General features: G+C 34.8%; 1 protein-coding gene across 1 annotated transcript; it reads right to left on the reverse strand.

Moving 5' to 3' along the window:
* Window positions 1–3,999: 3,999 nt before the first annotated feature.
* On the reverse strand, window positions 4,000–25,554 carry LOC125865539 (uncharacterized). The gene is made up of 13 exons (XM_049545745.1): window positions 25,417–25,554; window positions 25,225–25,337; window positions 20,526–20,669; window positions 13,489–13,619; window positions 10,291–10,518; window positions 9,579–9,757; window positions 9,196–9,296; window positions 8,510–8,671; window positions 7,728–7,783; window positions 7,563–7,620; window positions 4,647–4,764; window positions 4,450–4,560; window positions 4,000–4,365 (listed from the first exon to the last, which is right to left on the reverse strand). Exons 1-13 carry the CDS (start codon window positions 25,424–25,426, stop codon window positions 4,286–4,288), a joined length of 1,491 nt encoding a protein of 496 aa, XP_049401702.1. The 5' UTR covers window positions 25,427–25,554; the 3' UTR covers window positions 4,000–4,285.
* Between the last annotated feature and the right edge of the window lie 1,220 nt (window positions 25,555–26,774).

Genomic DNA, 26,774 nt, shown 5'->3' on the forward strand with positions numbered 1-26,774 from the left:
TTCATATTTGAACTCCATTGAAATAGAAAACGTAAAATACCGTCGTGATGAAGGAGATTTTCCTAAACTAAATTTTTTCGATAATTAGTTGAGAACCTAAATTATTTTATTATTACTCCATGAGTTGTCTGTTTTGTTGAATTGCAAAAGATATACCATTTTTTTTATCAAAAAAAATGGTATATCTTTTGCAATTCAACAAATCAGACGACTCATGGAGATTCGTCGTCATCTACATTTGGTAGTGGTTCGTCGCATCATTTGATATCTATCAAACTACATACTTATGCATTATTCTTTCTTAATAATTCTTCTATTCGATTTAATATGTTTAGTGATTCTGATTGGATTAGTTGTTTCGATACTTGCTACTCCATCACGACTTGATGCATATATTTGGGAGATTTCTTGATTTTTAGAAGATCAAACAAGCAATATAGTATTTCAAAATTTTCAACCAAATCTGAATATCAAACAATGTCTATAACTTTGAGATTTTTTGAACTTTGTGGTATACTGATAGAAATTAGATTTTCTTAATCTAGTCCTACTCCTCTTTATGATAACAATATATTTGTCATTCGGATTGATACAATCTAGTTTATAATGAAAGAATCAAACATATTGAGGTGAACTATCATTCTATTAGAAAATTTGTAGATGAAAGAATTGTTACCCTTCAACATGTATTCAGTGATCTTCAGATAGTTGATGTTTTTACAAAATCAATGACGCACCAACTTATCTATTTCTAGTAGGCAAATTAATACATTTTGATCCACCAACATCAATTCGGAGGAGGAAATTAGCATGATGGATAGATCATAGAATATCATGTATAAATTACATTAAGATATTCTAGATACTTCATTGTGTGTAGAATATTGTGCAGCATTAGTTGTAAAATATATTCTAGATACTACATTTAGTGTAGGATATTGTGTAACATTAGTTATAATATATTTTAGATACTACATTTAGGGCAATTTTATTTTTAACCATGTTAATATGTGTATTAAAAGCCTTTGCATTTCTAATATTATGAATTTTCATGTATTAGTAATACACATCTCAATACACAATAGAGATGAAAAAGTGTACAAACAATATACTAATATACGAAGTTAATGTATGCATTATTTTTACTAATACACTCTACCAAATAATTCATTTTTATTGTTTATTGAAGTGTATATTACTAATACCATAAATTTTCATGTATTAGTAATACAAAAAATTTCAATACGTGTATTAAATTAATTAATGACATAACTACCCTCAAGTCTCTCGAGACATTTCCCATTTCCAAAACTAAAGAGGGTGCATGACATTATTTATTTATAAACAAACACTTTTTTTGTATAAAGGTTATGTAAGACGCAAGGAAAAAAGTAACTTTCATATTTAGCAAACATAAAAATCATATTTGTATGTTATAGCTATAGTTTGCATAATTGCGCTCCATAGCAAACTTTCTGTTTGCTATGGAGCATCAGATTGTATAAATCGATGGGGGCATCAGATTTGTATAAAATCGTTGGCAGCCTCTCAATTCAATTTTATGTGTTTGTATAGCTGCATAAAATTTGAATTTGTATACAATTGAATCGAAATAAAACGTTTGTATATCAAATCTCTCTCCCTCTCTCGCTTTATACAAACACAAATTATACATTATATTTTGTATAATCTGTGTTTGTATAAAGCGAGAAAGAGAGAAAGACAAAACAGAACTGGACAGAGGAAGATTTGTATTGTATAATTATTAGTGTATAGGACGAAGATATATGTATTTGCATGTGTATATACAATTTTCTCTCGCTTTATACAAACAGAAACGCAATTTATACATTTGTGTTTGTATAAAGTGAAAGAGGCTAGGGAGAGACTGGCGAGCGAGAGAGGGAGAGTGGCGAGAGAGAATTTCAGGGAGAGAGGCGAATGACAACAGTTTGCTACAGGTTACAATCAAATCAAATTGTGGTTATAACATTTAATTTGAATTAATAGTTTGCTATTATATACATTTTTTCCATAATAATTAGGGGTGTAAATGTTACGGTTCGATCAGTTATTTTTTTAAAATTATACCATTTCAATTTTTCGGGTATTTTATAATATATCACCAAATTTAGACTTTTTAAAACCATCTCAATCATATCGGTCTCTTTTCGGTATTGGTATGGTTCGGTTAATTTCGTTTTTTTTTTACTTTTAAAATATCACCTCAAATATACTATTATTAATATATTTCTTTCACAAATATGTTCTTGAAGAAACACGTTAATTCTTCACCAAAAAGACAAGGATGTAAAACCTTGTTGCCGTATTGTTTGATCTTAAATATTTAATAGGAGTGTTTGGATAGGTTTTGTTGTATTGTTTGATAGAGTATCTATTACAATATCTTTTAATTTTAAACTTAATTAAGTAAAAGGGAACTTTTGCATATAGCCACTCAAAAATAGCTTAATTATGCTCCATAACCATAGTTTGCTAATTACAATTCGTAGCTACATGTTATAGAGAGGAGAGTGGCATGCGAGATTGGGAGAGACAAAAGAGAGGTGAGCGAGAGAGGGCAAAATACTGGGAGAGAGGTGAATTGAATATGTATATCGGTTAGATACTTGTATATATGTAACTGGTATACATATGTATTTGTATATCTGGCGACCAAGATTGAAAGAGGGAGGAGAGAGGTGAGCGATAATTTGCGTCTCGTTTGTATAATTTGCGGGTTTTTGCATAATTGAGTAATATAAAGTCTGAAATTATACAAATATGATTAAACTCAAAATAACGAATTGATACAAACATAAACATATGACCTTTAAATAGTTATACAAATTATATTAAACAAATTACATTATATAATTTATATTATACAAAATCCGAAACTACACGTTTATACAAATTTTAAAAAGTTCTACACAAAAAGATTGAATGTATATGGTGATAAAATTGAAAAATCAAAGGAAATCGTCGTCATATACAAGTACAAACCATCGTATACAAGTACAAATCAAATGAAGAATTGTTAGTTGTGAATTATACAAATGTGGTAAATTATACAAACATGGCTAATTAAACAAATTCGAAGTCAGGCCACGTAATTAATAGTTAATGTTAGTCGCGAGTGGTAATTATAGCAAACTATAGCTATGATGATTAATTAAATAGTATAAGTTTGCTTAACTGCGTAATTTTCCCTTAAAAGGCTAATTAAAGAGCAAAGACCCAAAGTCGTCTAGTCACCAAAGGCCTTGGACCTAAGTTATATTTATATTTGAAAAATGTTATAAAATATATTTATATATTAAATTTAACATATTGTTAATATATAGAATATATTTACATACATGTAAGATTATTCGGTTCGGTTAATTTTTTTCAATTTTTTCTTAAATTAAAAAGACCATCCCAATTGTTCGGGACAGTTGTCCACTTAAATAAAAGTCCACGATTTTATTGAAAAAATAGCATAATTCGATTCAATTCAATTGATTTTTCATATTCTTTTGACACTCCTAATAATTTCAGGTTAGTACTACTTTTCACCGTGCCTTAATTTTGTAATTGTTGTCTTATTTTACTTTGTGCAATGAGATATTTGTAAATATAAAAAAAAAAAAAACAATTCTCCCCACAAATTTTTTCAAAACTAGGATGAAAAATGGAGCAGAGCAGGATGGTTACGGATCAAACCCACATAAACCAGCAAAGAATTCAACCCACCCTACCTCACGTAACAACTAGAGTTTGATCAAGTAATCATTCGGAACGACTCATTGATGACACAACTTTAACACAAATTGAACTGAAGCCAAGAGATATAAAGAAAATATTTCTAACAGAAATTAAATATAGAAACTTCAATTGCATGATGCAAATCTCAATTTAGATTTATTGACATGTATAATACCCATAGAAAGTGATCAAACACAAAAAAATATGACCTGGGTTTTCCAAATATTCATAACAGCTATTATTAGCCTAATAATTTAAAATATCAAAGAAAAAAGGTAGAAAAATTAGAGCTTTTACAAGAAAAAATAACACAACAGCACTAATTAGTTGATTATTAACGGAGAAGCATTACATTAAAATAACGACGAAATATGACAGGGAAATAGCATAATAAATAAAAGAAGACAACCCGCCCTACACCCGCATAACATCAAAACTGCACCGCCTCATTGCCATCCCTAATCAAAACCAGCTGACATTAATATGTGCAAAGTTCTGAATATTCCAAGTAAGAGACCACCAAGAAGACATTTCCTCAAGGCCAGTCCATGAAAAACAACCCTTCTTCACATCCAAGCCATGCACCTTGGATTTGTTTTCCCATTCCTAGGAGACCTGTCAGAAATTGGACATTCTGTATCACAGGACAGAAAACATGTATTACTGGAGGGATATGGACCAAGCAAAGGCGGGTAATACCTTCAGTTTTTGGCCAGCGTACAACTGAGGGGATCGAATCCATGAATTTATCATCGAATAGCAGTTCACCAGATTTGATACTCCATAGCCGCAAATGATAGTCCTCTCCACCTAACAAGAGTGTCTTTTAGCAAATGGTTCACATTTTTCTATTGTACTGAGAAACAAAATACAAGTGTCAATAAAGCCATAGTTACCTGACATGACCATTATCTCTGATGGGTCAACTCCAAGCTGTATCCGACTATGAGAATTTTTATTTCCCTCATATGATTGAATTGCACCCCTCATTAGACGACGATCATAAAGCTTTATCTAGAAATATGCCAATGTTACAAATAATCCAGATGTACAAGACAAGACTAATTAAGTGATGCATTTCTCATCAGCCAAATCCCTCAATTATATGCACTTTAATAGAGAGTGCATAACACACTCACCTACCATAATAAACCATTCAGCTTTTGATAACAAATTCAGGGGTCGTTTTGGCTTGTGGGATAAAGGATAACAAAAATACGAGAAATTTATCCCACATTTGGTTGAACTTTTTATTCTAGAATTAGCAATCTCGGGATTATTTATACCACAATTATGGTATTATTTTTATACCACATTCAATATGTAATAACAATCCCAGGATTACTGACCACGGGATAGAATACCAAAATGATAAAGATGCCCTTCTTCAAAGCATTTCTCCCAAATTCCTTTAAAAAATCAAGGTTAAAATTCAAAATAAAAGTTTATCCTAATTTATCTAAGAGTGAAACAAACTCATGTTTTATATTATATCCCGTATATCCCATTTTTAGTCCAATGTACAAAACATTTACCAATAAAAGTATATCCTCTAAAATAATTTGGTCATTATTTAATCCATGTATTATAATCCTGGTATAACTTGTTCAGCAACCAAAGGACCCCTTGCACAAGCAGGAATTAATTGTTCTTATCGGGGACTCCCTGCCCATCTCTTAGAGAAAAAAAGAAGCTCAAACTATGAAGAGAAAATGCAGATATTCGCAAACAAGAAGTCATCTCAAACTATGAAAATGTAAAGATAAACCAAGAAACCAAGTTTTAAGGCCAAAAATTCTAGAAACATAGATCAGCTTAGAAACTACAGTTACAATAAAATCAGTCCTCTTATTCCAAATTGAGAAACTAAAACCATTAGCATACTGTTGGACCTTAAATTCAATGGAAACTTTTTAGAAGGAAATGCAACAAAGAGAGACCTTGTAAAGAAAAACATAAAGAGTTGAATAATGACGCAAAGAAAATACTAGGTAATACCAGCACACCACGATCAATGGGCAGTAGTCTCTCACTGTCTCTGCTTCTTAAAGTTATGGAGAGCTAACAGAAACTAAAGAATCATATATCATTTATAAAAGAGTACCTTAGGTCCGCCTACGTGGCGCCACCAGAAACCAGAATTCCCTGTTAATTTATTTATTTCCAAAACTAGCCTTCCCCTTTCATGAAAAGTTATGACTTTTATAAAAAGTTGCGACTTTTGTGAAAAATTGCGACTTTTGTGAAAAATTGCGACTTTTATGAAAAGTTGCGACTTTAATGAAGAATTGCGACTTTTATGAAAGGTTGTGACCTTTCCGAAGGGTTGCAACTTTTTCAAATAGTTGTAACCTTTCTGATAAGGTATAATAAACATTTGTTCACACTACCCTTTGTTGTCTATAAATAGAGGGATTTTCTCTCATTTTAAAACAACGAAAATCCTGAACCTCTTCTTCTTGTTCTTCACAATTAAACATTTGTGTACTTTGCTTCTGGCTCCTGTTGAGTGGCTCACTGACACCATTGCTTATGTTACAAATCCTGGTATGTATTTTTACAATCATTAATTTATGCTTATGTTATTAAGGATAAATGAAAAGATGTAATAATGTCATTTTCCTTTACATTATTAATGTTTGTTACTACGTAATCTTGTATGTAAGATAATAAGTATTATTTTATAAATTTCGTGATATTAAATTTCCATGCGAAGCGCGGGTAATTTTACTAGTATATATATATATATAAAAGAGAACCTTAGGCCCGCTTATGTGGCGCCACCACAAATCGGAATTCCCTTTTAATTTATTTATTTACAAAATTAGCCTTCCCTTTCAAGAAAAGTTGTGACTTTAATGAAAAGTTGTGCCTTTAATGAAGAGTTGTGACTTTTATGAAAAGTTGCGACTTTAATGAAGAATTGCAACTTTAATGAAAAATTATGACTTTTATGAAAAGTTATGACTTTTATGAAAAATTATGACTTTTATAAAAGGTTGTGACCTTTTCGAAGGGTTGCAACTTTTCCAAATAGTTGTAACCTTTCTGATAAGTCACAATAAACATTTGTTCACACTATCCTTTGTTGCCTATAAATAGAGGGATTTCCTCTCATTTAAACACAACGAAAATTCTGAACCTCCTCCTCCTCCTCCTCCTCTTCTTCTTCTTCACAATTAAATATTTGTATACTTTGCTCATGTTGAGTGGCTCACTGACACTATTGCTTATGTTACAGATCCTGGTATGTATTTTACAATCATTAATTTATAAAAATATGCTTATGTTATTAAGGCTAAATAATAAGATGTAGTAATAATTTTCATTTTCGTTTACATTATTAATGTTTGTTACTACGTAATCTTGTATGTAAAATACTATAATGTTTTAGTTTTAATGTCTGATAGGTTTTAAGTATTATTTTATAAATTTTTGATACTAAATTCTCGCGCGAAGCGTGGACAATTTTACTAGTAATGATAATAATCATAAGCTTCGTGGCATCTAAGGAAATGCGATAATTTGAGACTCAGGTGCCCACCACTACATTATGTATTTTTGAAATCTCAATAAAGCATGTTCCCAAAGAGGATTTTCCGCTGCCACAACTACATCATGTGCAAAGAGATGAACTGTCTCCAGCTATTACCCTAGAAAAAAGGATCAATTCTTCTGGAGCCCTTTTAACACAAACATTAAGGGAAGACTTGTGTGGGATTTCAAGCATCAAGATAATGCTCATCATCAAGGATTGCAAAAACAGCTGAGAAAACAAGTATATAGCCAAAGGAATCACATTAAATACTAACCGATCCGTCCATAGAGCTTGCCAGGAAACATTGATCATAAAGTCTCAAAGATGCCAAACTGCAATATCAGAAAAAGGGAGAAAAAGTCAAGAAAAGAATTTATTATTAAATTAAGCAAAAAAAATGAAAAGTCCTCAAGTAATATTGCAAAGAAAGCTCACTAACCAACATACAGAAGAAGGCATAGATATTGTGTTGCAGTGATGCATCTTCCCTTTGATCTGCATAGACAAAAGATATCCACCAATTTGTTTAAGTGTTCATCTAACAAATATGGAGCTCTCACAATATCTTCAATCACAAAAATCTAAGAGTAGAGCAGAAAATGCATAGCCTATGAGGCCATTCCTAAATGAAAACTGATTTTCATAACGAGAAGACAGCATTAGGGAGTCTTTCTGAAATGTCTAAACAATTTTCCCATTAAATAATTCCATTACTGCAACATTTGAGAAAACCAATCCAATGAATTAAACATGAGCAAATGATGTAAGCTCTTCTGTCACATTCATAGCCCCCAAGGTCCTACCTAAATGAAACTGATATTAATACCACGAAATAATTGGTATCTTATTGAACTAAAAAGGAAATTTTTCACGTTCAATACTTCCACTGTTGAAACATTTGGGACAACTACCAGTTTCTGTAAATTAAACATGTTCAAATGATAAAAACTCCTAATCAAGTGCTCCTAATGATGCCTTTAGTTTTTAGCTTGTCTCCCATTATAACAACATACTCAGCGTAAATGAATGTAATTTTATATTTGGTTGACATCCACTTAAAATGACTAACTTTGTTGTTTCTAAATGAATGTTAGATTGCCTGACGATAAAGGGGATTTAACTTTATGTTTCAGAATTGAATTCGAAAGTTCCCAACAATTGGGTCCTCTTCCAAAATGAACTTTCTAGAACACACACGCTCCTAACGAAAGCAGTTAATACCTGGAAGGAATCTCTAGCAGAGCTTTTAAACCTACTAGAAGACCCATTAGAATGGCACGGAATTCTATTCTGAGGAAGCCTACCAGAAAATTCTCCTGGTTTTTGACGGGTGTCAATGGATAAAATTGTTCCATTTCTTAGCCCACATAAAACAATATTTTCCTGCAATACAAAAAAAGGAATATTCTGAAAACACAATTTCAGAAACTTCACCTTCCAGGATGCATAAGAAATGTTACAGATGATTCCAGAGGATGCTTATCATTTCCAATGTCACAAAAATTCATCAAGTGAGCACCTTGTTGCAGATGAAAGACATGTTTGAAGAAGGCAAGAAGCTAGGCATATACTACATTCACGTCCATGTGTATCACAAAAGCAAGAAGATTAAAAAAATCCAACAGTTCAGTTTTCAATAATACATAAATGAATATGATAATGTGCATATATTTGGATTGATTAATTATGTAACTCTAGAAACAAAAGTTAATCAGCATGACCAATTTGGATTACTAGTTCACTAACAGATGACGGTATTTGTCATCTTCATGGTTTATAAAATCTTGTAAACCAATTGTCAATATGCAGAGTTGCAAGATTATAAATTCTCTTGAACAACTAATTGCAATTTACACAATGCAATAATAAGTAATTAAAGCACAAAGGATGGAGTATGAGAAATTTACTGAATTATCAAATTGTATGGAGAAAATGTCGCTTTTAGACCGACAAACCCAGGATTTCACTCCTGTTTCTATGTCCAACATTGCAGCTCCTCTATTGGTACCTATATAACATTAAGCAGGATATAAGAAATTAGCAATGAAGAAAAGTATTTTTCTTCCTGGAACTTCAATAAAACACGCAAGACAAATAAATTAAATAGACACAACCCACAATTAATGTTTGACAACATGGATCATAAAAGAGCAGAGTTTACTTCAAATGTGAGTAAAACATGGAAATGTCAGCATGGGAATAGCATTTCAAAGGCCAATCAATCTCAAAGTTGGAATTCTAGAGTAGCAAAGGGACTTTAGTAACTGCAAACATGGAGGAAAGAACTTGCCTACTACTGCATGTTTCTGATCATGACTACAATCTGCCGTCCAAACTGTACACTCAAATGAAGCAATCTCAGAAATTCTTGTTCTATCAGTTGTTATACTTGAATTAAGATCTAGTGGTTCACTGAGGTTCAGAATGTTGACTGTTCCACCAGATGATTCAGCTCCCAGAGTAGTTATCCTGAGCTCTAGCGTTAAGTCTCACAAGTGCAATACAGACATATTTTTGTTACCTTTCTTAAAAAAAAAAACAGAAGAAAAGGAAAGGAAAAAAAATGTGACAAGAATGTACGACTTCAATCATGTTACTTTAGAGTGGAGTGGAAAGACTAACTTTTGAAGAGCAGTGAGCCAAAACCAAAGATAACAGTAACTTCTTACAAATTTGAAGATCTACAAGAATAAAAAGTTGGTCAATTTAACTACTTTAGTACTCCAATCTACAAGACGCAACAGAAAGTATTACACCAGCAAACACTAAAGTAGTTTTATTAAATTTCAAACAGGCAAGTAAAATTTTATATACCCGACAAATCGAAAGCTTAGAGCCTTGGATTGAAAACAAATGTGTCATATGAGTCACCAAAGAAAAAATCAGACCAGCCAACTTACTTTATTATAATTGAAGAGGGCAATATAACAATGAGGAACTCAGGAACAAAACATATTTTATGAGGCAATAAGCTGTTGATTGCTAAACCCTTAAAAGGATACAGAATATGCTTTAAAGAAGCATCACTGACGGGTGCAGGGTGCTTTTGGGACATCTTTATACAAGATATATTCGATGGCATATGTACAAAAGCTCCTCGAGGTCTCCAGACATGTCCTGGTGAGTCATAATACCCTTCTCCGTATCTGTCTTTGAGAGGCCAAACACGATCTGGCAAGCATTTTACCCCTTGATTAAATTCTTGTCCAACCTTTCCAACTTCAAATATACTGCGAACGCACTAGACTTCAAAACAATGTATTGGAAAATATGTTCCATACCATTATGAATTTTCAACAAGAATAATCCATCAAACAAGTATGGATCAAAAAAATTTTAACTAATAAAGACGGTCCACGCTGCTTAAAGAAATTGTAACCACAAACATGAATGTACATATCTGATTGTAAAACACTTGGCATGAAAAATTGAACATTAAGGGTTTGTTTGGAAAGCTCCCTCATAATTGGATTTGATGTAATTACTAGGGAAGTAATTATACAGTCTAGTAGTAATTACAAAGATTTCTTTGTTTGTCATAATATAATTACTAACATGATGTGTGGTTGCAGAAGTGTAATTTCACAGTTAAATCTTTATCAAAATAACTAATCCTTAATGTTTGACAAATATGTGTCTATATAAGAAAGATTATTAAATTTTATCTATCACTAGGTAAAGATGTATATTGTTTTTTGAAAATATTAAATAACTATAGATTTGTAACTAATATTGTAAAAAATAGTTGATATATAGTTTTTAAATAAATAATATTGTAATTGAATTAATAAATAAAACTTCTAACTAAGCACACACAAAATAATAAATATTCCACACTGCAAAGTCACAACACAAATCTAGGGTCTATTCCACAGTTTGAGCAAGTACTGTATGCTGATGATACAGTAGTTTTCTGTGAAGTAAAACAGGGGCAAATTTGTTGCTTGAGGGTGATTCTGGTTATATTTGAAGCTTGCTCAGGCCTTAAAGTCAACTGGAGGAAGAGTAGCATGTTCCCAATCAAGGAAGTTGTGCAGATTGAATCCCTGGCAAGCATTCTTAAGTGCAAGGTGAAAAAGTATGCCATTGGGATCCAAACATAAAGCAATTGAGATCTGGGATGGCATAATAGAAAAGTCTGAGAAAGAATTGGCATTATCTCAATACTTACCTCTGGGAGGAAGAGTAACTTGATCAATTTAGTGTTGGATTCTATGCTAACTTATGTCATTGTTCCCAATTCCTAGAAAGGTGATAAAGGCATTGGATGTCTTGAGGAGGAACTTTCAGTGGCAAGGAAACAAAATTGAGAAGGGGTTCAATCTGGTTAAATGGGTGGCAGTCCAACAGAGTAGGAAGAATGGGGATTGAGAGTCAGAAACCTTAAGTTACAGAACAAGTGTTTGCTATCCAAATGGCTATGGAGATATGTTTATGAAATCAGGCCCTATGGAAAGAGGTAGTTCATCATAAATATGGGCAAGAAGACCATTGGTGCACAAATGAAGTGATCTCTACATATGGAGTTGGGGTGTGGAGAACTATTAGAAATTACTGGACAGAGCTAAAACATAACACTAAGATTCTTGTGGGGAGGGAAGATAAGACAGTTCTGGACAGACAAATGGTGTAATCAAGGGATTCTAAAGAACCTATTCCCTGGACTCTTTTCCATAAGCTCTAATCCTGATTAAAGAATAGAGGAGATGTGGACCACACATGGGTGGAACCTAGTCTCCAGAAGACTTCTTAATGACTGGGAAATTGGTGAGGTGGTGAAGCTCGGGTGCCCTGGGATTAATTTGGATCCAGATAGACTGACTTGGGCTCATCAAAAGGATGGGAAGTTCTCTGTTAACAAGCTATACAAATGGTGGGGAGGGGAGAGAGCAAGCAGGTGCAGGTCTTTAGGCCCTTGGGGAGCAGTCTGGAAGAATGTGGCTCCAACCAAGCTGAAATGTTTCACATGGTTGGGTAGCCAGAAGAGCTTGTTTGACTCATGAGGCAATTCAAAAGAGGGGCATCAATTTTGCATCAAGGTGTCTCTTGTGTAAAGAAGACCTTGAGACCAACAAGCATTTATTTCTACACTGTAAAGTGACAGCACAGGGTTGGGCCCTTTTCACCCCAGCATATCCAACATCAGCTGGACCATGCCAGAAAAAAACAGCAGATCTACAAATCTGCTGGATTAGAAGGGGAGCCAGCAAAAGTCAGAAGAGATGGTGGAGCTCAGTTCCAGCATGCATTTGGTGGACCATATGGAAAGAAAGAAATTAGAGAATTTTTGAAGGGGAAGAATGTACTATAGAAAAGATTATGTAAAAAGTAATTACTTCCTTAGGCTTTTGGTGTAAAGAACAGGATATAGATGAAGAGATCCAACTAATGGATTTCATAGGAGCATTGCAAGTATCTCCAACTTTTTTTTACTTTCCGTGTAACAACTTTTTGGAGGTGGCCAGCATATCCCTTAATGCCAAGGAATACAAAATGTTACCAGTTTCAAAAAAAAAAACAAATATCATGCCATTCGCTTGGACCCTAACTTCGGTGGTCAGAAAAAGTCAAAGCTGATTGGGTGAGGTCGGAAGAGGCCTGCAACCCTAATGGGAAAAAATTCTTCAAAAAAAGGTCACTCGCCGGCGCATGAAGCTGACGCATTACCGGAGCTGTGACTGTTGGCAGAGCCTACAGCAGTCTTTGTCAGATCTGTTTTATGGGGTTTGGTCGCCGAAGGTAGGGAAAGCCTGTGGTGGTATTAGTTATCCCACAATACTGATAAAGGGCTCAGAAAGCTACTGTAACAGTGAGGGAGAAAACTCGACATCTTTTTGAGGAAAAGGAACTTTAGTGCAGCGAATGAAGACACCTCACCTCAAAAGGCAGCAATGGCTCTGATACTCACGCAGATTTTAGAATAAGAATGACTTCTTGTATTTATGGTGTCTTTACATCCCATTAGAAAGGCTATTTGTACAATGAATCCTATAACTAATTAAGACAATCAATTACAATAAGGAATACTTTATTCCTATAATTACACTAGGAAAATTAAAGTCTTAATTAACACAATCAACACATAGTGTTATTCATTATAAAACAACTACAAAATATTGCACCCATACTCATAAAATATACTGTTACAACCAACTCCAGTTGAGTTACTCTTTTAGCTTCAATTATAATAGAAAGCATACCACAACGAGCCATTCATGCCACCTGTCAACAGAATATCAGTCTGGACCAGGCCCTCTGGCGTGTTTTGATCAACAGTCAAGTGCTCCAAAGCACTGTTAACAATTCTTTGTGTGCCATCATACTTCCAAATCTGAATGCATACAGTACATATATATTCAGATAGAGTACACTATAGCGCATTAATAACAAAAGACAAGGACGACGAAGAGTTGGTAAAGCTTAAGGATACAATATATTTCCCTTATTTATCAAGGAGGAGGTAAACGCCACACAAGCCCCACCTTTGGTGACAGTTAGTCATAATAGAATGGACACAGATCCTACACATTAAAACTAAACCAATGAAAGAATTAATTTCATCCTAGAGATGGAAATTCTGCTGGTAAACTTACTCTCATCTAACCCTCTATCCAACACCAATCCCAAACAATCAGATATTGTGAAAGAAAGAAAGATTAAGATAGAACTGGGAAAAGCGAAATGATTAAATAACAATAAAAATAACAAGATTCATATTCATGGGATGAAGACACCCTCTATCCAACACCAATCCCAAACAATCAGATATTGTGAAAGAAAGAAAGATTAAGCTAGAACTGGGAAAAGCGAAATGATTACATAACAATAAATATAACAAGATTCATATTCATGGGATGAAGACATATACTAGAGGAAAAGGACAAAAGGTAATTAGAATCGTTGAAATGTTGTGAAGGTGACAAAGCCCCAGGTCCAATGGCTTCAGATAAGTTCAACTTTCTTTCCAAATGTTGGGGGTAAAGCAGGACATACTCAATACTGTGAATCACTATCATCAATTTAAAATTTTCCAAAAAGAGTTTCACGCATCTTATACAGTACTGAGATATAAAATAATAATAACTCCCTCCGTTTCAATTTGTTTGTCAGCTTTCTTGTTTAGAGCATTTCAAAAAGAATGCTTGTTTCCTTTTTTGGCAATTCTTTAGTTCTTACTTTCCACTTGGCATGTTTAAGACCACAAGATTAAAAGACATTTTGATACATTCTACATATCTTTAGTTTAAGACCACAAGATTCAAAAGCCTTCTTTGCTTTCTTAAACTCCGTGTCAAGTCAAAACCAAACAAACAAATTGAAATGGAGGGAGTAATACTAATGATAATCAATGTAAGAAACTAATGGGTTTCAGACCAACGCATATACAAAATTATAGCAAAATTACCTGGAGAGGCTAAAGTGTTGCATTATTAAACTCGTTTTGACGCTCAGATGGTGTTTGTCATTGCAAGGCAGATTACAGATACCATCTTAGTTTCCAATAAACGCCGGGACAAGAGGTGAGGCAAGATAAGGTGTCTCTCCTTGGTAAATAGGATGCTAACTGCTAAGAAGGTCTTCGACAATGTAAATTAGAGTTCCCTTTTGTATATGATGGAAGTCATGGGTTTTGGGGAAAAGTGGATTAACGGGATGAAGTATGTATCTTCATTGTCCTGAGGGTTCCTTTCCAACTAATGAGGAATTCTGTCTTTCTCATTCTCTTGCTGGATTGAAACCACCGGCTCCGTCGAACTCTTCAACCGTAAAACACCGCCCCCTTCACTTCCTCGTTGATCCACCACTGTAACACCAGCCCTTAGACACCTCTATTTTCCATTGAATGACCTTGAACCACAATTTTTGCCGACGAGCAGAGCTAGAGAACTCAGCGTTTGGAGTCATCCCTAGCTAAATTATTTTTTCACAGCTTTCTTGATCATCAATTCTCGGTCGTGCATTTGACAGTGATCTAATTCCAAGATTCCCATTTTAATAAACCCAGCCTTTAGTTAATTTTTAACCTGTTCTTTAAAGATTTTTTTAATCTAACAGAACAATATTGAAATGGTTTTTTGTTGGCAAGAAAATTCAACCTATTTGGGTCATGGTTTTTTGTACCAGCTGTGAGCAATTTGACTTCATGGATTCGGCTAATTTGATCAGAGCACCATTTTCTTTGTTTTGTTCTCCTTGTTTGCTGCGTTTATTTCAAGTTTCAGGGGTAACAGTGTTCAGCTAACACAGTTCCAGCGGACATAAGAGAGGAACGTGAGGCAGAGGGGAGGCGCGTGCACCACTGGAAATTGATTGACATCTCAGGTTCTATCATCCAATTCCTAATTCTTGCGCGATTCAGCCTTTGTTTCTAGTCCTTGTGAATATTTGTTTTCTAATTTCTTGCTCGATTCTACCTCTGTTTTATAGTTCCTGTGCATATTGCTTTCTAGATTTTTGTTCAATTTTGCCTCTGTTTCCAGTTCTTGTTCACAACTGTTTTTAGTCTTGTCAGATTCTGTAACTGTGTGCTATTTAGTTTTTCATTCTTTTATTTTGACTGGGTTTTCATAGTGTAAGCCTAGTAAAATCTGCATTATAGCAGTTTATAGTTTATTGTGGCTTTGGTGAATGATGGTAGAGTAAGGTCATGTTGGTGGGCTGGGGCTGAGGGTGGGGGTCAAGGGTCACAAGAGAGTCACTAGGCTGAGAATTAGGTCTTCGAACATAAGGATTTGAGGGGGAAGTCTACAGAGTTACTAAAGATTCTCAAGAAGAGGAACATCAACATAGCTTGTGCCCAAGAGACCAAATGGGTGGGTACTATGGCTAGAGATGTGAGCCTCAAAGAACATGAATGGCTTAGGCATTTAGTAGATAGGGAACTCGGGGAGCTAGTGGTAGAAGTCATGTGGGTGAACGACAAGATGATGACGATTAAACTAGTCACCGGAGAATTTACCTTGAATGTAAATAGTTCATACGCACCACAAGTGGGCTTGAACGATATGGTTAAAAAGTGATTTTGGGAAGATTTGGACGAAGTTGTGAGGGGTATTCAGCATATCTAGAAGCTATACACTGGGGGAGACTTCAATGGTCACATCAGGACAACTTCAAGGAGGTAGTTGTACTATTGTAGTTCTTGTTTTGATATCCATCACTACTTATTATTGTTTTCAATACTCTATCCTAGTATGTTGTTTATAGTGTTCTGATTATTACACCGTTTCCTTATGACTTGCTATATTTTCTTCTTTGTATTTGGAATTGCTGCATCTGAGCCGAGTGTCTTTCGAAAACAGCCTCTCTACCTCCACGAGGTAGTGTTAAGGTCTACGTACATTCTACCCTCCCTAGACCCCACTTGTGAGATTTCAATGGGTATGTTGTTGAGTCCGGAGCCTAAAGGGCAACAAAATTTTTCGAAAATTCCAGAAGGGAAACAAAATGTTTTATCAAACCAAAAGGGCAACAAATTTAGACGTTGTTCAATTCCGTTTAAATCAGGGTTTCCGCCGCAAGGCGTGGATACCCATGCGACTTGTAAGGCTCAGCCGCCATGAGCCTTACAAGGTGCATGGGTGACTGCGTTTTGCAGCTTTTTAAAAAAATAAAAATGAAAAAAATTGGTGGTTTTGTGAATTGAGTTGCTAGGTATGTTGATGACTTACTAATTGAATTATTTTTAATATTGTGCCAAGAGTACAAGAACCATCCAAGTCTGCCAAAGAGAAAAAAGTTCATTAACTCCACTTCTTCATTCAATTATTTTTAGGTCCCATAAATTAATTTTCGTCGTGTAACTTGTGACACCACTTGTTAGGTAGGTAATCAAATAAATTCAAGTTATGTTTCTTTAGGGTAAAAAAAAGTTCTTTATTTCTTTGCCTATCCACTTATTTATGTATCACGATTGTATCATGCTTACACAGTAATATTAGGACTTCACGCTTGTTTTTACTTCATCCAGGAAATTACTGACGATTTGGCTAATACTTTTCCCGTTTCAATTTATTTGACTTGAAGTAAATAAATTTTTAACTTTTTGGGTTCATTTGACAAAATTCTATTGCCATTTGGAGATGTTTAGGTCGGCACATCCATCATTAAAATACCGAAACGTGCTTAGAGAACCTACAAGCTGGCTGGCCGAGATGTGATGGCTTGGGTTCGAGTTTTGGATATGAAAAAATTCTTAATAGAGAGCGTTTTCTTTCAAATAGAACCTTATGCAGTGTAAATCTAAATTAGTCGAGCTTCAATTTACTCTATGAATTACAATAATTAACACTTAGTTCAAAATTCAAATTTATTTCAAACAAACTCAAATTTAAACTATAAATTCCAAATAACATTAAGCTTACTAATTTGACAAAATAACAATACATTTGACAAACTCATTCTAACATCTTTAAGCCTTTCTGAAAAATATTTAGTCATGTATTTTTTTAAAAAAAAAATTCTTTCAATGCCTAGTTCCTTCTTATAATGAACTAAGACACATCACTGTTATTTCTTTATTTTTATTTATAATAAAATCCCTTTTGTAGTGTGTGATAAAAATAATTACAATTTCCACCATTAAACTGTTTCTCCTAAAATACTTGTCATATTATTTTTTGTGAAAATAAATTAATTAATTAGTGGATTCAAAAGTGTGTTGTTTAAGTTTGATCAATGAAGAATTCGTCAAAGTCAACAAAGCATTACATATATACAAATCTGATCCAAACCCCATATCCAAAACATCATTATGCACAATTTTCACCATTTCAAAATCCAATAAACTGCCACACGAATTAATAATTGAAGGAAATGCACAATTATCAGGCTTAAAAGTCTAATGCTTTAGACCATAACCCATTATGGGTCATGGCTCTAATGATAGTATTCCATAAGTAAACATTCTGGGTAGGCGAATTTATGCGGAAAATAGATAATGAAGAAACAGGGTCTTTGAACTGGGAGTACTTCGAAATGAGTTTTCCACAGAAGAATGTTGATTGATGTTGGCCTGAAACTACTATGAGAGAATGAACTTTGTAGAGATCAGTTAGAAGATAATGCTCTTAAGATTAAAGAATGGAAGTCTAGCAACTCAATTCACAAAACCAAAAAAAAAATTTTTTTAAAAAAAAGCTGCAAAACTCGGACACCCATGCACCTTGTAAGGCACATGGCGGCTGAGCCTTACAAGGCCAAAAGCTGTTGCGCCTTACAATTCACATGGGTATCCGTGCCTTGCGGCGGGAACTCTGATTTAAACGGAATTGAACGGCATCTAAATTTGTTGCCCTTTTGGTTTTTGATAAAAAGTTTTGTTGCCCTTTTGGCTCCGGACTCGTATGTTGTTGTTGTTATTGTTCTCTTCTCCATTGTTTTCAGTAGGGAGTAGGGATTCCTCACTGCTGTACTTGCTTTACATACTTGATTTTTGAGATGCTTTACTTGAGATGAGGATCTATCAAAAATGACCTCTCACCTTCTCAAGGCAGGGTGAGTCGGTAAGGCTACGTACATACCACCCTCCCCAGACCCCACTCGTGGGATTACACTGGGTATGTTGTTGCTTGTTGTTGGGGTTGAGATAGCACAATTTCTTATCTCTTTTCCTTTATATTTTGATTTGAGGGACTCATTCTGAAAGTAGCATTGGAGAAGATATAGAGGCCTTTATAGTGGGAATAACTAAGAGACTTAAGCATTCAGCCAATATCTCACATCATACAAAAGATACTCTAATTTTCTGTGAGCTGATGAAGACAAGTCAAATTTATTAGCTTGTCCTACTTGTCTTTGAAGCTGTCTCTAAACTATGATCTGGCATAGAGAATGATGTACGGAACATACTTTGTCAATGCTTTGATTTCTTTCCTTGGGGACAAACACAAAGCTACGACCACTTGGAATGGGATTCTGGAGAAGTTTGAAAAGAAACTGTCAACCTGGAAAAGATGGATTTGTCACCATGAGGGTAGACAAACGCTAAACAGTGTATTCGACAGTATCTCAACTTACATTATGTATGTATTTCCTATTCCTGAAGTAGTAAAGAAATTGGATAAAATCAGAGGAGATTCTTATGGGAAGGAAATAGGCAAGAATTTCCATGTAGTAAAATGAGAAAGGTGATCAAAGGGAAGAAAAGGGTCCTAGGGATCAAATCTAAAGATAACAAAAAATAGTTTCCTTCAGAAATGGCTATGGAGTTGCAATCTAGATCAAGACAAAGTATGGAATGACCAAACCAAACATGATATTCTCAATCCGTGGTGCACCCAATGTTGCTTGTACTACATGTGATATTGGTTTATGGAAGCACACAAGAAGCCAATGGGAGGATTCTTAATCAGAACCATTTTGAAATAAGCAATAGATGAGGCATATTTCCGTAAGAAGAATTCCCTGACAGCCTTGCAACTACTACTGATGCCAGAGGGAGATGAATCTTAGAAGGAATTGCCATGACTGGGTAATTGACATGTGCCTCTTTGGTCAAGAAGCTAGATCTGACAAAATTGTCTTCACAAACTGATTCTCTGAGATGGGTTGCAGATACTAATGGAACCTTTACTGTAACGACTTGCTAAACTTCTCCGAAACAAAAGACTTCCCCTAACATGATTTCGCCTTGGAGTCTTGGAGATAAGCAAAGCACCCCTGAAGGTAGACTATTTAAGCTGGACATCAGTTCACTGTGCTCAGCTTACAATCCAATCTTCAGAGGAGGGGGATGGTCTTATGAAGCAGCTGTATATCTGTTCTAACGATATCAAGAACAGAAATTACTTATTTTTACACTGTTCAATTGCTTCATAGTTATGGAACACATCAAAAATATCTTTAATATCATGTATGCGATGCCAAAATCTCTCAAGTTGCTTATCGGAGTTGGTCCATCAAAAAGCTTGACAAGTGATATCGAAAGGTTTGGAGTACAATTCCAGCAAGCATTTCATTGGTGGCATCAAAGGAATGAAACACTAGGAGTCATTTGGTTGTTGGTTAGAGAAGAGCTATTCATGTATTAAAACTTGCGCAACTTTATACATTGTTTGGTAGCAAAAATGAGAAAACATAATACCTGCCTAGAATCTAGTATAAATTGTACAATGTTTGGGTGATTTTTTTCTCTTTCACCATAAAGCTCAACTAGGTGCTATTTCCAGATTTATATACAATGTCAAGGACACGAAAAATGAAGTCAACACAAAGATTAAAGGTGCACGGAGCATACCTGAGGGTATGATGCTTGTTTCTTCAGGAATTCCATTTGAAAATTTAGTTTCCCTTTTCTGGATGCAATGACTTTACCGCACAACTCTCTAACATGGAGTAACTTATTGCTCCTTGACTTCATGCATTTCCCTTTGTCTCTCTCCTACAGTGTAAGAAGGATTCAGTTAAATTAGCACCCTAATTGAAGGCAAAGAAAGAAAAATGCAGTCTGGTTCACCAACTGTAAAACAATATTTTCCAAGATAAATGTGAATATCAAGCTTGGAAAACCTGGTGAAAATGCCTCTATAATCAAATACACATGAAGCGACAGAGGGAATGCAATAATAGTTCCTTCATTATGACCAAGAAAAAGATGCAAGTGGCCACAATGTCTCTCTGCACGCAATAATAATTGGTTGCACGCATATGACCCTCTCCAGGGCGAGGGCACCAGAATATACAAGCTTAGTGCACTAGCCCAAACTCATATGCTTGAAATTCACATGGAAAATACCATTTGATAACAATTCGACACAGAGGAATTAAAGTGTTTTTCTCCTTTCCGCTGTTCACAGAAATGGTCCATGACTAGGACTGTGTACATTATATAACACTACCAATAGCATGACACTTATAATGAAAACTTTCATCTACTGCACACCAGAGCTTCTTCGCCTCCCTATATCCATCAATGCAAGTGTCCTCAACCTAACTGATGTGTGCTCTCCGTTAAATTCTATCAAAGACTTTGCTAATAAATCAAGATTAATCACATATTTAAGAGCTTTCTTCCATCTTCTCTCCTCTCTGATACACTTAGCGCTTATCAATTAAAGCATCCCCTTGTTGATACATGCATCCTGATTGCTAGGATAGTTATAAACCGTCTGCTTCTTAGATCTTGTTTGCTTATGGTGATGATATCTTATTTCTTCTCTTCCATTTTCATACAAAATATCTTGGACAGTTCATGTTTTTTCTTTTCAAATGAAAATTTTTGCATCTGCTTTTCTCCTTTTACATTGTCAAAAAGAAATTGTCAGGTAAATGTATTATTAACAAAAAGAGGGGGAGAAACCTCGTATATAAGAAGTATACCAAAAGGAGAGAATCTACACCTAAATCATGGTTCTCAACAACATAGACCAGATCCCTATTTAAAAAGGCGCCTCATGGGTACACCAAAATGAGACTAAAGAAAATAAACTATTTTGCAGTTCAACAGTGTCTTGAGCGACCCCTTCAAAAGCTCTCCTATTTCTCTCATTCCAAATGACCCACATAAAGGTTCTCATAGAAAATGGCTCATCTGATTTCGACATTGCAAGCCACACATAGTTTTTGAAGACAAGAAAGATAGCATTGTTAACCTCACATGGTTTTTGGTACAACATGGTCATGGAAAATGTGTTGAGAGTTGGATTCCATTATTGCCTTTCTCAGTTCTTTATACAGACAGTGAAGTTCATGTTTGGATGTACTTTTCACTAGCAATACATTTATGCTAGTTTACATCAATAATACTCCTTTATCACCTATAAATTTTTTATTTTTTTTTAACTTTACCTTTATCAAAAAAAGAATCTCATTTTGACCCAATTTACAAAATGTGGCATGTTGAAGACCATACAATCTAAGGGTACTTTTTGAATGTTAATGTGAATGTTACTATATTTAGATTATGTGTCAAATGTCTTCTTTTCTTTCTTAATCCATTAAATATTGTCGAATAAAATGAAATGGACATCAAATCAACATCTTGAACTCCAAATATAATCAAATACCATCACGTAAAATAGAATAGAGGCAGTAGTAGAAGTAACAACTAGCCATGCTTCAAAAAATTTCCTCAACATAGTTCATTTTTTAGAAGCAACCTGACAAATCTTCATTCCAGTATATTAAACTTTTACAATGATCAACGCAAGAAAGACAAAATTAAAGGGATTCTAGCCATTTTTGCTCTTTCTAAATTTCCAAAGATAGCTTTCTTCTCCTAAAACAAATTAAAAACAGAGGTAAAACTAAAACAAGTGGTATATCTAGTTTACAAGCGAACAACAACAAAAACTATGGCTCAACCTCAAGCAAGTTGTGCCAGCTATATGAATCCTCACTAATCATATTTCTCAGAATCAACCGAAATTACAAGAAAAAGGTAGTACTTGGATAAATTCGCAACATAATGCAACTGAACTCAAAGAATGCTTGCCCTAGCAAATTTGCATTCTACCAATAATAGAATCTGTTCAAATGGTTGCCCTGCCCGACAGTTTGCTATTACATCACTATTATTGCTGTTAGAATAGAAATAAGTATTTCCTACTTAGAATAGGAATAGGAATAGGAATAAGAATAGGAATCCTAGTTAGAAAAGGATTCCAATGTAGTGTCTATAAATAGGGTCTCTATGTAACAATTTAGATGCACAATTCAATAATATTTTCCCCATATATTTCTCACATGATATCAGAGTATCGGTGAGAACAAACAAGTCACCGTATGTCAATTTCCGGTGGCTGTTGGGTCTGATTTGTGTCAATTTTTTTTTCTTTCTGTGGGTGTTGTGGGAAAATCAACACCACCACGAGGCTCGGAAAGCTCCCGCGACCAAACCCCAGCCAGAATCACCGGAAAATATCAACCCACGCGCTTTCACGCGCCGATCAAAGGTTGTAGTTTCCTGCGAGATCTGGCTGAGGGCTGTTCCGATCAAATTTTCGAGAATTTTTTCTTCTGTTTGGGTCGTCCAGTATTTCCGATCAGAACTCACTCAGTTTTCTCCAGATCTGATCACCGGAATTAAGGTTCCGGTGATTTTCAGGCAGTTTCCGGCAAAATCAGACCACTGTAGGGCAGTTTCCGGCAAAATCAGAATTTTCAGGCCACTGTGGGCAGATTCCGGCAGCTTCCAAAATTTTCAGACCACTGTAGCAGTTTCCGGCGAGTTTCTTACTCTTTTCAAGATAAATTTCGAAAAAATGTCTTTCGGGTGTGATGTTTTTGGCTCCAAGAATACGGGGATTGGAAGTAGCCTTATAATTACTTCAGAACCATTAATGGGAAGTTCAAACTATTTAGCTTGGGCTTCTTCAGTTGAGTTGTGGTGTAAGGGTCAAGGTGTTCAAAATCACTTAACAAACAATGCTTGCGTGGTAGATGAAAAGACAAAGTCTAATGACGAAGGTGCAAAAGCCAAAGCACAATGGGAGAAAGTGGATGCCCAATTATGTAGGCTCCTTTGGCGCTCTATTGATTCTAAGTTGATGCCCTTGTTTCGCCCATTCCAGACATGTTATTTAGTTTGGGAAAAGGCACGTGCTTTATACACTAATGACATATCTCGATTCTATGATGTGATATCTCGGATGACCAACTTAAAGAAACAAGAATCCGATGTCTACTTACTTGGGACAAGTACAGGCAGTCATGGAGGAATTTGAAACGTTGATGCCTACAAATACAAACATGGAAAAGCAACAAGAGCAAAGGCAGACATTGTTTCTAGTTCTTACACTTGCTGAACTTCCCAAATCAAGCTCGAGCAGACTGTTTCAGACCATAGAGTAACCTACGCAATCGACATACAAGGCTACTAGAAATTCGGCAGTTTGGCATGACTCATAGTGGAGCTGATCATTCTGTGTTTTATCGGCATTCTGCACCAAGTCGATGTATCTATTTGGTTGTTTACGTTGATGATATTGTTATCACCGATAATGATCAAGATGGTATCACCGATTTGAAGCAACATCTCTTTAAGCACTTCCAGACTAAAACCCTTGGCAGATTGAAGTATTTTCTAGGTATTGAGGTTGCTCAGTCAATAGGTCTACATCTCCAGTTGTAGTGCCACCACTACTAACTTATCATCACCGTCCACGTCCAGCCCTAGTCCCAGATGATTCATGTCATGTGTCGGACCCTGCTCCTACTGCGGACTTGCCTCCTCCTAGCCAACCGTTTGCACTTCAAAAGGTATACGATCCACTCGAAATACTAACCCACATTATACCTTCTTAAGTTATCATCGTCTATCATCACCCCATTATGCCTTTGTGTCGTCTTTGTCCTCTATTTCCATTCCTAAGACTACAGGTGAAGCACTTTCTCATTCCGGATGGAGGCAGGCTATGGTTGATGAGATGTATGCTTTGCATAGGAGTGGTACTTGGGAGCTTGTCTCCCTTCCTGCAGGTAAATCTACTGTTGGTTGTCGTTGGGTTTATGCAGTCAAAATTGATCCAGACGGTCAGGTTGATCGACTTAAGGCTCGCCTTACATAAATTCAGGATTTAACCAACTTAAACTCTTAGGGGTCGTTTGGTAGTTGGCTACAATTATGCAGATATTAGTAATACATGAATTAGTCACGAGGAAATTTATGTATTATTTTACACAGGAATTAGTTGTGCAGAGATTAGTTGTTCATGAATTTGTTATTCCATCTTCATAACTTATACATGTATTAATTATGCAGGTTTCTAAATTGCAAATGAAATACCATATTAATTTTATACATAGTCATAATCAACTACCAAATACCATAGTAATTTTACACATACTCATAATCAACTACCAAATACCGTATTAATTTTATATACAGTTATAATCAACTACCAAACATGGTATTACTTATACAAGATCGAAGACATGTATAATATTTCTTATAATCAGCTACCAAACAACCTCTTACAAAAATAGGTGATAATTACCTTAGTAGAGACTATAGGTGAAGGCGATTTTCGTTTCTTAGAAGAACCAGGAATCGGACCCTTAATAGGGAAATATCTGTTCTTCTCAGCATCATAGAAAAATCCAGGAAGCTCTGAAAACACACACAATCTTAACTTTTCTCAAAAATTAATTAGTAATGATGAAAAAGGGATTGAGGTGAAGAAATAAACCTTTGGGCATCTCTTATACTTTGCAACAAAAGAAACCGATCCACAGAGTAATGAGTTCAGCTCTGCAACTTTTGCCGCCAGAGGAGAAAGAGAAGAGCTTGAATGAGTAAGGCGGGTCGGGCTGCGGAATAGGGTCATTAGCACCAATGGCCCAATTGGGATTTTTGCCTCTTAAATTTGCAATTTTTAATAGGTAAATCACATAAATATGTTATATTAAAAAAATATTTATCATCTATGACAATATAATTTTTCTAACTAAGGATGTGTTTGGTATGAAGAAAAACATTTTATGTTTTTCAAATCAACTCATTTTTCTTAAATTTAAGGAAGAAAAAATTAATTTATTTTGTCCCTGCCCTCAAACCATCCCCAAATAAATAAATAAATTTAAAGCTTGTTTTTAAAAAACGTTTTAACTTCAATTATTTTACCCCACCCTCACCCCTACCCCCAGCCCCCTACCACCACCCCCCCCCCAATATTAAAAGTTGTTTCTAAAAGATATTTCTAATTTCATTTTTTATTTTTTTACGCCCCCCACCCATCAGCCCCCACCCCCTTCAAAAAAATAATTTAAGCTTGTTTTTAAAAATTATTTTCTACTTCAAATTTTTATTTTTTCACCCCTATCCTCGACCCTCCTCCGCCAGTCCCCCAACCCCCCAAAAAAAATTAATTTATTTTTAAAAAATATTTTCAACTTCAAAATTTTATTTTTTCACCCCGATCCTTGACCCCCACCCCCACCCCTACCTCGGCCAGCCCCCTACACTCCCTCCTAAAAGAAAATTTTGAGTTTGTTTTAGAAAATATTTTCAACTTTAAAATTTCATTTTTTCACCCATACTCTCGAACCCACCCACTCATCCCCCCCAAAAAAATTTAAGTTTGTTTTTAAAAAATATATTTAACTTCAAAATTTCATTTTTTCACCCCTACCTTCGACCTTCCCTAACCAGCCCCCCCACCCTCCCAAAAAAATTTTAAGTTTGTTTTTAAAAAATATTTTCAACTTTTAATTTTTAGTTTTTCACCTCCCCCCGCCCCGCCAGCCCTCCACCCTCCAAAAAAAAAAATTAAGTTTGTTTTTAAAAAATATTTTCAATTTCAAAAATTATTTTCTACTCTAGTAAAAATAAAAGATATTTCTCAAAAATATTTTTCATTCATAAATCAAACACTAAAAATTAATATTTTCTACTCAATAACCAAAATGAGAAAATAAATCAAAAATTTATTTGTTTTTCAGAAAAAATATTTTCTAGGAAACACCCTAAATATAACATTTTTTCCATCTATGACAATATAATTTTTCTAACTAAATGTAACATTTTTTTGAAATTAAGAAAATTGTA

This window comes from Solanum stenotomum, chromosome 1 (genome assembly GCF_019186545.1).
Source record: "Solanum stenotomum isolate F172 chromosome 1, ASM1918654v1, whole genome shotgun sequence".
NCBI classification, from domain to species: Eukaryota; Viridiplantae; Streptophyta; class Magnoliopsida; order Solanales; family Solanaceae; genus Solanum; species Solanum stenotomum.

Bases quoted from the DNA above. Each gene is read 5' to 3' on its own strand.
- LOC125865539 (XM_049545745.1), bottom strand. The intron at 20,670-25,224 runs GTAATTATCACC...CTTACACTGTAG, and splicing joins CACCTATAGTCTCTACTAAG to GAGAGAGACAAAGGGAAATG. The intron at 7,784-8,509 runs GTATTAACTGCT...TTGTCTATGCAG, and splicing joins CTGCTAGAGATTCCTTCCAG to ATCAAAGGGAAGATGCATCA.